This window comes from Seriola lalandi, unplaced genomic scaffold, assembly GCF_002814215.2.
Source record: "Seriola lalandi dorsalis isolate HSWRI2012SDOR001 ecotype SW California unplaced genomic scaffold, Sedor1 jcf7180002054522, whole genome shotgun sequence".
NCBI lineage: Eukaryota > Metazoa > Chordata > Actinopteri > Carangiformes > Carangidae > Seriola > Seriola lalandi.
Window position 1 is genome coordinate 1,959,852 of NW_019525075.1, and position 13,677 is coordinate 1,973,528.

Below are 13,677 nucleotides of genomic sequence, written 5' to 3' on the forward strand. Positions count from 1 at the left end.
AAAACCAGACGTCTGTGGACGTAGTGCAGCATAAAATCACTCACTGTTCTCTTAACAACGTGATCTGCGATTCACCTTATGATAGTCGAACCACCGTCTGTTATGTGAACAGCTTTTTTGGTACACCTGCTTGTTATTTTATTTATTTATTTATTTATTTTTGAAGAAATCTTCTTGCAGTAGAGAGAGGGGTAATGCTGTAGCTGTAGCAGAGTATGTGGGGTATGCAGACAATTTTAAGGGCTTTTCAAAACAGGAATAACGTGTCACCGTGAATAATTTATCACAAAGCACTAACAAGGAACACACAACAGCATGTTTAGAATTAAAGTATTTAGTTTTTTCATGATAAAAAAATATGTCCTAGAATGAACGAGGATGAGTACCTCTCAAACCAAAAGGCTTTAGGCAGTTTGCAAGGTATTAAAGGTCTAATCTTTCCTAAAATCCACCAGAGGTGTGTGAGGGGTGGAGCCCGGCCAGTTAAATGTCAATCATGCTATACACAGAATTTCTCTTATGAACTATGTATTTCTTATGTAAATTTAGCACTAACTTCAGTTTATGCTGTGCACTCTGCTTTTTTTCTTCTTCTCTTAAGCACTTTGTAAACTTGTTTTTGAAAGTGCTTAATAAATAAAGGTATTATTATTGTTGTTGCTGAAACTTCCTGGCATCCTATTTGTGAAATAATTCATTTTTATTTTTTGTTGGTTCATAAAGCACTGAATGATTCAGGGCTAAAATAGGCTATATTTTGTTACTTTCTGTTTTTAAATACAATTTATGCACGTCGTTTTATATTGTGTTTCCTGTGTTGTCTATTTTCTAAATGCTTTTTTGTTTCGTGTAAAGCACATGCATTTTTTACATGTGTTAAACAAATAAACTTGCCTGAGCTGAAGTGTTACAGGGTTTGATTGGCCACAATTCTTCCTCAGACACAGACTTACACTACTGTCTAAAAACTAGGCCTACTATTGTAGGCCCACTAATATTAGTATTACAATTAAAAATACATTGGTCTATTTTTAAATCGTCTATTGGTACATCTACTGTCTATGGCAGGCACAAACTATTGGGTGCAAATCCCCCCCCGAAACTCTAGGGTGCAGCACTGTCTCATGTGGCGCTCTACTTCTCTTCCGGGCAGGAGTTTTCAAACAACAGTAGCTAGCCAAGTAGCCGTTACACATTTTTTGCTCAGGGAACTACGGCAAACTTTGCTGCGTTTTGGGTACGAGTTTGTCTTTTTTAAAAGTCAACTCCTTTGTTTATTTATCATAGGTTGCATGTGTTGTTTTTGGTTACTTTATCATATTTAGATTGGCTGTTTTGATATGAAAGCGACAAACCAGCTAGGATAACGTGCTAACAGCAGCTTGTCTGTTTGCTTTGTTTCATACATTTAACGCTCCAGTTCACTCTTGTTCTCTTGTTATGAATGACCAGGGGTCTGCCGATGTTTTCTTTAACTTTTTTATTAATTGCGTCTAAATCGGATCAAAATCCATAGTAAGATTAACTTATTTTGTTGTTTTTGTAGCTAGCGGGCTAGCTTGTTGTTAAGCGATGTCTGCGAGCTCCAAGAGGAGAAGAGCAACTTCACCCTCCAGCAGTGTCAGCGGAGGGGGAGACCTCGATGATACCTCCTCTTCTACTCCTGGAAGTGGCAGGAAAAGGAGAAGAACCTCCAATGTTCCTCCTGTAGATATGGTAATTGCACGTCCATTTATTGTATGACTTAAATGCGTGATATCGGTGATGTGGGATCTTCTCCTTCTCCCCATGTGCGCATTTGTAAACATAACAAGGTAGTTGCGATCTCTTATTAGTCTTTTGCCTTCCCAGATCGCTGTATGCCATGAGTTGTTCAACGCTGTCAGGGACCACAAGGATGATCAAGGGAGGCAACTTTGTGAAGTTTTTCAAAGGGTACCAAAGAGAAGGTAGGGTTGCATGGAATATGGTTATTGAGATAAACATTGCAGTTGTAACGTGAATACCCACCATTACATAAATGACTACATTGCATATGGGTGGGTATTGTGTTAAATATAGTAAATATAGTAGGATAATATAATGATGTTTGTTCTTTCTTGTGCTTTTTCAGGAATCAGCCTGATTATTATGACGTGGTGACTCAGCCAATTGATATGACAAAAATTCAGTATAAACTGAAGTCAGAAGATTACAGTGATGTGGAGCAGCTTACTGCAGATTTCCAGCTCATGTTCAACAATGCCAAATTATTCTACAAGGTATGGAAGAAAGAGAACTTCTACTCCAAACCTTTTTATTTTACTTAAAAGTACTTTGTATAAGATTAAAATGACTATTGAGCTTATCAGAGTTGTTATCAAAAACTGTTATTTAAACAGTGCAATGTGACTGTTGTGCATTTCATTGGGTGAAAGTACAGTTTTTCTGATTCAACTATTAATAAATATATAATAACTGTTAATAATGTTTTAGTAAGGATTTATTAAGGAAATTAATAATACCAGCAAACTAGTCATATTCAGTGTTGCATAAGAAAATTTGATTTTGTTTTCAGATTTGTATAAGAACATCCCGCTGACAGTCTTAATTGAGTCTCTATTCTTTTTCATGTTCAACAATTCAGAGTGACAGTGAGGAGTATCATGCTGCATGCAAGCTGTGGGAGGTGTATTTGCAAACAAGGAATGAGTTTGTGCAGCCTGGAGATGGAGATGAGGATGATGAAGATGGTGACGATATGATGGATAATCCAGGAATGTCAGCTGAGGATGAGGTGAGTGATGATACTAATGAGATGTAATGTTAAGTTGCCTTGTCTGACTGTATTATTTTCACTTATTTGCATAATTTATGTGTGTAACATATTAGGAAATGGAATAAAAAAATAAGTCCAGTTCCTTTTTTTTAATGAATGAAACACGTATTTTCAGTGTTTTTGTAGGTTGATATGCTTCTAATGTGCATTTTGTAGAAAATTAGTGTTTGTTATATTGAATAACAAGGAACTGACATCCTACTGGAGACCTTAGTTTTGCATATTTATCTTTTAGACCTCAACTGGCAGTTTGAAGGAGGTGTTGGAGCAACTCTTGGAGGCTATAGTGTCCCACGCTGATCCCTCAGGGCGTCTGGTCAGTGAACTGTTCCAGAAACTGCCTTCCAAAGTGGTAAGTCCTCGTATAGTCTTTAGACTTCAAATGATGCCCCTGAAATTGTTTCACATTTTTGACATTTTCAGCCCTCTAGCAACAACACACACAATATATGACCCATTAAGAAAGCATCACTCTATTCAGATTTTGTTTCTAATCTAACATTTTAGTAGTGTAGAGCCTCATTGTTTTTCGGTGGTATCATTCAACTAGTCAGCAGTCATGTTCTTTATTTTAACACTCTGAATTTGTCTCTTTTCTAGCATTACCCAGACTACTATGCCATTATAAAGGAGCCAATAGATTTGCGAACGATTGCTCAAAGAATACAGGTAGTAAACTGACTTGCTGATGGAATTCACAGAATTCAGAACTTCATGATGTTTTATTCAAACCAACACTAACTTATTTTATTTGCATAGATTGGATACTATAAAGGTGTCAACGCAATGGCCAAGGACATTGACCTGATGGCCAAAAATGCCAAAACGTACAATGAACCAGGATCTCAGGTTTTTAAGGTAAACACTTTTTTTAAATTCAAAATTTTAAATAAGATTTAATATCTCAAATATTAACAATGGCTATCTTACCGTGTAGGATGCTAACACCATAAAGAAAGTCTTCATCCAGCGGAAGACCGAACTTGAACACGCCGAACCCACAAAATCTAGTCTTCGCATCAGGTATTAAACAAAAATAGATTCAATGTACAGTTTTTCATCTCAAATAAGAGAAGATTATTCCGTGACACAAAAAAGGGTCCTTTCAAGATCTACATGGCATGTGCAATGTGTCTTTACTGTTGCTATTCAGAAATCGCAGGTCTGGCCAGGGGGATCGGCTTTCTGGTGTCAGCGTGGCTCTTCACTACGGTTCAGAGAGTGAGGACGACCCTGTTCTCTCTGGTAAGTGTCCTTGCTTTGGGCAGCAGAGAAAGTTACTTTGTGTTTGCGTAACAGCTAACCAATTTACCATGTAAATGTTTGCAGGCTCCGTGTGCTACGATGAGGGAGAGTCAGAGGCTGAGAGTCAGAGTTCTAGTATGGAGATGAGCAACCCGATCTTTCAGCTGTATGAAGCTGTGAGGGGCGCCAGGAATAACCAGGGCCAGGTCTTCTCAGAACCTTTCCAGCAACTGCCCTCGCGCAGGGAATATCCCGATTATTACCAGCAGATAAAACAGCCCATTGCTCTGCAGCAGATCAGGTAAGGCACAGTTATTCCAATATGTTTCATCAGCACTGTGTTAAAAGGAAAAATGGGGGATAGTTTAAAAAAAATTGTTAAAATTTTTATTTCACCTGCTGGTGTGGTATGAGGTCACATTTAAAGATTCTCTAGTGCAGGAATGAGCTCAAGTGTTTAAAATGTTTGTTTCTTTTTAGGGCAAAGATGAAGAACGGGGAGTATGAAAGTGTGGACCAGATGGAGACTGACCTCAATCTGATGTTTGAGAACGCAAAGCGCTACAACATGCCTAACTCAAGCATTTACAAACGGGCCTTCAGGCTCCAGCAGATCATGCAGGTAATTAGTTCTGAATTATTGTGTCAGGTTTGCTGAAAGATGTTTTCACTCCACAGTTAGGTCAAGAAAAAGACCTAGTTTGAAACAGACCATGAGGGCATCTTGCAGGCATGGATAGACAAGCAAGTGTATGTGGAAGTACTGTATCCATCTGTCTGTCTCTTGTCTGTACAGGCAAAAAGAAGGGACCTTTTAAGGAGAGATGATGAGGACGGAGACAGCATTCTGTCATCTGATGCAGGGAGCGTCAAGAGGAAAAGGTATAACAGTTTTTCATTTTCCTAAAATTACCTATTGCTTTATTACAACACAATAACCTACATCACCCTTAAAGAGTTATTTTTTATGTTCTTGCATTCACTTACTCTGTATTGCCATTCATGCCTATTCTTCTTATACTTCTAATTTTTTTAAGCCACAAGAAAAATGTCAAAAAGAACCGAATGAAAGCCCTATACGCTTCGGTGACAGAGGCCAGGGAGGCGGGCACCAATCGACGGCTCTGTGACCTTTTTATGGTTAAACCATCCAAAAAGGACTACCCTGACTACTATAATGTCATCCTCGAACCAATGGACCTGAAGACCATCGAGCACAACGTCCGCAATGAGCGCTATGCCACAGAGGAAGCTCTGATGGAAGACATGAAGCTGATGTTCCGTAACGCCAGACATTACAACGAGGAAGGATCTCAGGTAGACAGTGTGAATCTCTCAGGGATAAAATATACAGCTTTTCATTTTTTGCTATTACTGCATGCACAACAATCTTGCCATGAACTAAACTCTTAAACCCAAATTCCAAACAGGTGTATAATGATGCTGATGTTCTGGAGAAGATACTGAAGGACAAGCGAAAGGAGTTAGGACCTCCTGAAGAAGAGGACGTGGGATCTCCAAAACTGAAACTAAGTAAGTTTGATCATATCAAGTGTTTTTACAGCTCATTTACTAAAAAATGGGTACACTTAAATTACTGATGACAATTTTCTAAAATGTAGCACTTCAATTTTCATTTTGGTATAAAAATGAACGAGCAGAGACTTTGATGCTGCCTCCACAGCAAACATGTAGATTTGGAAACCCTTTGACCCCTTTCTCTTTTGTAGTGCCAGCCGGCCGACCTTTAATTTTTCAGTCGTGCCTATATCTTGACTTTTTAGACACAAACACAGAGTATTGTAGGACCCATTCAGGATCACAACAGTGGAGAAATCCTTTGTTTGGTGATCCCATGGTCTTTGTCCTCGCTGCAGCATCAACTCAGACTTTGCTCATCCTTGTTTTGCCATACACCCTGCACAATGGCAACCGTGAAAACAAAGGCGAGTTGAGAGATTAATAGCTCTTAGGCCTGTGCTGCATCGAGTGCTTTCATGTTGCTGATGGTAACACTGTTCTTCAGCTTTATTTTGGTTTTACATTCATTTGAATTCTAAGTGTATTTTTTTTTCCATATCTAGGAAAGAGTGGCGTTTCTCCAAAGAAATCCAAATACCTCACCCCTCTCCAGCAGAGGTTGAATGAGCTCTACGATGCTGTGCGAAACTTCACTGATCGCCGAGGACGGCGTCTGAGCACAATCTTCCTCCGTCTGCCCTCTCGTGCCGAGTTGCCTGACTACTACGCTACCATCAAGAGGCCCATTGATATGGAGCGCTTGCGAAGCCATATGGCGGCTGGTCGTTACCAAGACGTTGAAGCCCTGGTGGAGGACTTTGCTCTCATGTTCAACAATGCCTGCATATACAATGAGCCCGAGTCTCTGATCTATCGGGATGCTCTGGTGTTGCATCGGGTGCTGCTGGAGACACGTAAGCAGCAGGAGGGAGGCGAGGACTCTGGGCCTCCTGCTGTAGGGCCGCTGGTACGAGAGCTGATCAGGAACCTGTTTGTGTCTGTGCTGGGCCACCAGGATGAAGAGGGTCGATGCTACAGTGACTCACTGGCAGAGATTCCTGCTGTGGATCCAGCTGCCCCTGAGAAGTCACCACTTAACTTTGATGTCATCAGGATGAACGTGGACCGAGGACGCTACAGGAGACTGGATGTTTTCCAGGAACACATGTTTGAAGTGCTGGAGAAAGCACGGAGGCTTCACAGGTATACAAAGTGATTTTTGAAAAGACTGTGTGTTGTTTACATGTAAAGTAGTTTGAGGCTATGTCAATAAAATGAATGGCTCTGTTTTGTTATCCGATAAGTACAAAAAACGTTCTCATGTTCTCACAAAAGAAAAATCTATTTTTAATGCCTGTTTTGTACATTTCCAGGACTGACTCAGAGATATTTGAGGATGCAGTGGAGCTGCAACAGTTTTTCATTAAGATCAGGGATGAGCTATGCAAGAACGGAGAGATTCTACTGTCCTCTGCGCTCAACTTCACATTTAAACACCTGCACAGCGACGTGGAGCAGGAAAAGAGGGAAAAAATTCCCAAAGAGATCGAAGAGGACAAGCAAAAGAAAGAAGAAGAGGAGAAGGAAAATAAAGGTATGTGAACTGTTGGCATAATATGCAGTTTTCAGGAATAAGCCAAACTGTTGATCTGGTATTCATTTGACATTATTACACATATTCTTGCCCAAAGACGGTGGTAAAGTGGAGGACCTGCCAGGAGAATCGTGGCAGTCGGAGTCAGAGACAGAGCGCGTGTACAGCCAGAACTGCAGCTTTGAAAACAGCACCTACCACGTGGGGGACTTCGTCTATGTGGAGCCATCTGAGCCAAACCTGAAGCCACACATTGTCTGTATTGAACGTCTGTGGGAGGATGAAGCAGGTAACACACTCAACACTTGTTTGGCAAATTTATATTATTGTATGTTATTAATAGCAAATGTACTTTTTTTATGACACACTGTAATCAAAAATAGTTGGCAGAATTAATTTTAAAAAATGGTCTTCAACTGCTTTTAGATAGTGTTTTTTTTTACTGAATAAATATTGATGTTTGCAAATTACCCCAAAAAAATGTCGGATGTTTATTGTCTTGACCTGAGTCTTTGCTTGTTTTTGTGTTTGAAGGTGAGAAGTGGCTGTATGGTTGCTGGTTCTACAGGCCCAGTGAAACCTTCCACCTGGCCACCCGCAAGTTTCTGGAAAAAGAGGTCTTCAAGAGCGACTACTACAACAAGGCGTCCATCAGTAAAGTCCTGGGAAAATGTGTGGTCATGTTTGTGAAGGTAAGAATGAACCACATTTAGGAAATTTTTTATTTAATTTGACACGAGACTTGACACTAAAACAATCTTAACTTTTTTTTTTTGGTTCCTGTAGGATTATTTCAAAATGCAACCTGAGGGCTACAGAGCTGAGGATGTGTATGTCTGTGAATCCCGCTACGCTGCCAGGAACAAGTCCTTCAAAAAGATCAAGATATGGGCCATGCCCGAGAGCTCTGTGAAATTAATGTCACGGGAGCTGCCTCTGCCTGTTGTCCGCGTAGCCTCCATGTTTGCCAAGCCTGACCAAGACAGGCTGACAATTTCATATGCAGAAAGCAGCAGTTTTGTGGACAAGGTAATGTGAAATTGTTGATTTGAGGGTTTGAACATGTCAATACATACTGTGTTCAAGTTATGATGGATTACTTTATGTCTTTGACAAGAGGAATTTGTGCTAAATACTGCCTTATAGTCTCTCTGAGACGCTCTTAATCCTGTGAGAGCCTGTTAATTTTACTTTGAAACTGGGTCATTTAGCAGCAAATAAAAGACAACAAAGACAAATTATAGGCACAGATAATGGGGGTGACAGGAGACTTTAGTATTGAGCTACCTTTGGCTTAATCCCAAAAGGCCAGCAGAATCAGGAAACTAACCCCCCCAGTAAAGGATAAGACTGGAGTCCAGGTGTAAATGGAAATTTAAATAAAATCTAGAGTGTATTGTTGCTAAGCAAAAGGAGGAGATGAAGTAACACCTAAATTGGTTGTAGGCATGTCTTGACTAAGCACCTGGTAGCATGGGAAAAGGTAATTCCAAGTATAAAAGTTTGTTTGTCACAATATAAACAAACACCTGGGTCCTCTGTGTCTGCTTATTTATTCATTTAGGAGAGAGAGGATGTCCCTATGGAGATGAGTGGAGCTGAGCCTGGCTGTCAGCACTTTGAACAGTTACGCTACAACAACATTTGGTATAAAGTGGGAGACTGTGTTTACATCCAGTCACATGGTCTGTCAAAGCCCCGGGTTGCCAGGTGCGTGAAAGTATATTTTGCTCCCTAGTGTAAAAAGGCCTCTTATTGAAATGCGGTCTAATGTGACAACGGTGCAATATAATTATTATATATATTATTAACTTTTGATAACATGGCTGCAGGATAGAGAAGCTGTGGTTGCAGAATGGAACTACTTTCTTCTTTGGACCCATCTTCATTCATCCTGAGGAAACGGAGCACGAGCCCACAAAGATGTTCTACAAGAGAGAAGTGTTTCTGAGCCACCTGGAGGAGACCTTGCCCATGACCTGTGTCATAGGTATTGCTTCTAAGAACTTGCTCTCACACATCACAGTGAGCCGGTGCATCTTTCATGTAATGCACTTAAATCATTGATCAGTTCTGCTTATCACAACTATTTAGCGCTAGTGTGAAACTGTTGTTTTTACCCTAAAACAACTCTACACCAGAAAGTGAATAAACATATTTCACAAATATTCCAACATTTCATTTCCCCTGTCCTTTTTAAGTGATATTACAGCTGCTACTTTTACGTGAGAATTTGTGCCCTCATACTGCTTTGAATTGAATTTGAATACTTTCATACTAATTTGAATTTTGACATTTGTGAACAGTTTTATCAACAAACCAGTTTTATCCTTCCTCTCTGCTCTCCAGGCAAATGTATGGTTTCCTCCTTTAAGGAATACCTGTCATGCAGACCTACCGAGGTTTCAGAAGAAGACATCCTGCTGTGCGAGAGCCGCTACATTGAGACCGAGAAACAGATGAAAAAGTTCAAGGGTCTAAAACGCTTCTCATACTCCGCCAAAGTGGTTGAGGATGAGATCTACTATTTCAAGTTAGTCAGGGAAGCAGTGCACTTATTCAGATTTAAAGGTTTCAAATTCTTGCCCCGTCTGAATTTCTGTTTTTTCTTGCACTGGAATCTTCCGCAGGAAACTGATTGTGCCACAGAAGGAAGCCTCACCCGTTTTGGACAAGAAGATAGATGAGCTTGAGGTTAAACTGGCAGACATGGAGGATGCAGATGATGATATAGAGGATATGGATGACGAGGAGGAGGCTCCAGAAACGCCTTCTATGCCTCAAATGCAAACGCCAATTGTAAGCGATATGGACAACATACCATACACACCCTCTCAGGTACCAAAATACGTTATCCAAACAAGTTCAAATCTTCTGTCCAATATCTTCAAACAAAAACACAAACTATGTTTGTTTTTCTAACTTCCATTCTTGTGTTTTTCATGAAGTCCACTCCTAAAGTGAAGGGCTTATCAAAGAAGGAAGGGGCCAAGAGAAAGATCAACATGAGTGGCTACATCTTATTCAGCAGTGAAATGCGAGCAGTCATCAAAGCTCGACACCCAGATTACTCCTTTGGGGAGCTGAGTCGACTTGTGGGCACCGAGTGGAGGAACCTGGAAGCATCCAAGAAAGCGGAGTATGAAGGTGAGAAGAAGCGCTACATGGGTGTGGAAGTCCTTTTGATGTGAGCTGATGTCAAGACTTACATTTTTTGGTATTTTGCAGAACGTGCAGCCAAAATAGTGGAGCAACAAGAACGTGAGAGGCCACCCCAGAAGCAAGCGTCCCCTAGAGCAGGTACCCCTGTAGGGGCACTGATGGGGGTGGTGCCTTCGCCTAGCACTATGGGAATGATAAACCAGACCATGACACCTGTGTCAGGTAACCCCTCTCAGAGACAGCACGAGTGTTTGACCACAAGGCAGCAGGGAAATGAGGCTGGACTGTTAAAGAGTGTAATCCTCTAATTTTCTAACCATTTTAAACTTATTTATCTCAAAACTACATTTGAGTTTTTTCTTTTTTTGCTGCTGTTTCATACTTTATGTTTATAGTTCTATTATCACTAGCTTCATATCTGAAATTGCATGACATTGACTGCATGATTATTTTTAACGATGAATAACTTTTTAGATATTCATTTTACTTTCATGCTTGTTTTGCCTGCTAACATTCTCAGACCCATTTGTATTGCCTGCCTCTTTCACACACTGAACCTTTAACGTTTCTTGATTCGGTCGATGCAGTGCTTTTTTATCATTCACACTCCTCGTATTGCATACCGTATGCATGTTTGTTTTGTTTTGTTTTTTTTTTTGTCTTTTTTAAGTCGGCACAGCAGGAAAACAAAAGAATGCAACAGAAGGTCATTTTCAGTCTACCCAAATTATTGATTTAAATAGTATCAAATCGTATCACGATTACATATACAGTTATTATTACATCATCATCATTATTTTGCAAGCTTCACATAGGGATATTCCTGATTCTATTTCCACTAGAGTTGTAGTTACATATTTTGAGACATCTAACTACTCATGAGCAAACATGGAAAAACAAATCAGACACTGAAAATTACTAGAGCATTTATAGCTTGAGGTGCATGCGTGAAAGAGGCCACTGTGTGCAGTAGTAGTGCATGTTATTTTAGAGTTGGCTGCATGTCACTTATGCATGGATATGTTGTTGTCCTCTCCTCGCCTTCTTCCCCAAGGCATGATGGGAGTTTACGGCCCACCTTACATGCCCATGCAGGGCCCCCATGAGGGCTTGTTGAGTGTGGCCCCAATGCCACCTCACCCTGCAGGGGGGCCCCACCTGTCTCCTCACCATCTACAGCAAGGTATGCCTGGGTACCCTGGCATGCCTCATCAGGGTAAGGACCGCTGTCCTAGCCACACCTGCTCAGTCACATCCAATCGTGTCTCTCCTGCTGGAGGGGTTTACCTGGTCCACAGGCTGCACAGCCTGATCCACTCACTGATCAGTCAAAGCTCTCTGGTCTACAACAACTTCTTTCAAAGTGTTCTCACATCACAGACCTAATATACATCCATATACACATTCACAGATATATAATGCATGTGAAAACTGATACCAAACAACTAACATTCAACTGATATTCAACTAACATTCAATTGATATTCAAAGACTTTGAAACAAGTCATTGAAAAACGTTGTACATCTTAACACAAAGCAAACCAGCTTCTGTTGAGTTTACCACAGTTACTAAATGCACAGAAACTAAATATTGTCATTTAACAGGTATGATGGGTGCTGGTATGAATGGCATGGCAGGAAGTCCTGCACAAGGAAACTTTATGCAACAGGTGAGCCCCTGTCCAGAAAATACTCAGCCATAAAGGTTTTAGTTGGGTTCATTTTGTTCCCTACATAATTAATCATAACTGGCATTCTGCGTCAGTCCAGCAGCCGCTGTGTTTTCACTGATGGAATGTTACAAGAAGGAGTAAAGATGATAAGATGAGAAAAGAAAAGCCTCATGGCTAGTTATTATTATTATTATTATTATTATTATCATCATTATTATTATTACAGTTTATATCATGCATATTTATACATTTTGTATAAATCAATATTCCACATGTTATCCATGTGCTAATACGTTTATTGTCATTGTTTGATTTTAGCCTGGGATGTTCAGCCCAGGACAGCATGCTCCTCCTCCATATCCAGGACAGGGCCAGTTAGGCCAGCCCTCACACCTGCAGCCCACCACTCCAATGTTTGTGGCTCCACCACCAAAGACCCAGCGGGTGCTCCACTCAGAGGCCTACCTGAAATACATTGAGGGCTTGAATTCAGAGTCTACCACTGTCAGCAAGTGGGACCAAACACTTAAAGGTGGTGTACCTTAAGTGGTCTTTTTCGATTTTACTAAGTGCCTCTGTGTATGTGTGTGCACAAGGGTTCTTTTCAACATAATATTGACAGAACAGAAACTTTATTTACACCACATGTGACCTTGTTAGATTTCAGTGTGTCATTTATCTTTCACTTTTTATATACATTTTTTTTCATAAATAAACTTTAACGTATTGGTTGTTGAAATACTAAATTCATATTTTTAGTTAGTCATATTCTTCATTCAAGACAAATATGTTGATGTGTAAGTGTTTGATACCGATGATGTGATTACCGTTCACATATAAATCAAGAACAGTAAAATTATGGAAACAGGTTTGTTAAGATTATATATCAGGAAGGAACTGCTTTAATTTTCTTAGTAAGCATATATTGTGTTTCTCATAGCATGTTGGTGAGCTCAATTCCTCTTGTTTTTGTCTTTAAAAAAAAAAAAAAGAAAGAAAATCATTGTGCTGACAAAAGTAACCATTATTTGCCATTATTTGTTTAAAAATGTACTTCAATCATGAATCCTGTGTTTCCATAACAGCTCAAAGGCGAGATGCTCACCTGACCAAAGAGCAGGAGAGCAGACTGCCAGCTCACTGGCTAAAGAGCAAAGGAGCCCACACCACCATGGCGGATGCACTGTGGCGCCTGCGTGACCTGATGCTGAGAGACTCTCTGAACATCTGTCAGGCATACAACCTGTAACCCCTTAGGACACTCAAACCACTATAACCAGCTGTCTCACTGCTCTTATCCTCAAGCTATGGAGTTTAGGAAGGATTATAGACAATAGAAGCAATATTTTATAGTGAATCATGATCAATTTTATATTTATTAGCTAACATAATGAGCTTAATAGTTATTCGTGTGTGCATTTTGATTTTTTTTTACACCATTTGGATTAATTGTGCTGTAAAACCAGTGTTTTTTTGCTTATTGATTCTTCCAAAATAAATTCCCAATTACCCTATTTATACTGTTGGTTTTAGTTTTAAATTATTTAAATGTATTTGTGCTTGTGCTTGCTCACTTATGATAAAATGAACTGCTAGGTACCTCTTCACTGTCCACCCAGTCCTGCTTTATTTTGAAAGTACTTCCTCTCTGTGGATGTCACTTC

The 13,677-nt window shown here is 40.0% G+C and overlaps 1 protein-coding gene across 2 annotated transcripts; it reads left to right on the forward strand.

The window, feature by feature from the left end:
- Positions 1-1,150: 1,150 nt before the first annotated feature.
- Positions 1,151-13,527, forward strand: LOC111660762 (protein polybromo-1-like). Of its 2 annotated transcripts, XM_023414152.2 has the most exons (30): positions 1,151-1,237; positions 1,547-1,716; positions 1,852-1,949; positions 2,114-2,261; positions 2,627-2,776; positions 3,054-3,170; positions 3,419-3,487; positions 3,578-3,676; positions 3,756-3,841; positions 3,972-4,063; positions 4,148-4,364; positions 4,544-4,685; positions 4,860-4,945; positions 5,101-5,380; positions 5,494-5,596; positions 6,148-6,787; positions 6,958-7,178; positions 7,276-7,467; positions 7,713-7,870; positions 7,965-8,207; positions 8,743-8,888; positions 9,011-9,168; positions 9,528-9,711; positions 9,809-10,016; positions 10,127-10,325; positions 10,407-10,562; positions 11,395-11,556; positions 11,946-12,010; positions 12,332-12,545; positions 13,099-13,527. In XM_023414152.2, the coding sequence occupies exons 2-30, from the start codon at positions 1,573-1,575 to the stop codon at positions 13,260-13,262; spliced, it is 4,941 nt and encodes a 1,646-aa protein (XP_023269920.1). In that variant the 5' UTR covers positions 1,151-1,237; positions 1,547-1,572; the 3' UTR covers positions 13,263-13,527. The 2 variants fall into 2 exon arrangements, with proteins under 2 accessions (XP_023269920.1, XP_087032176.1); XM_087176050.1 differs by lacking the exon at positions 11,395-11,556.
- Positions 13,528-13,677: the final 150 nt, after the last annotated feature.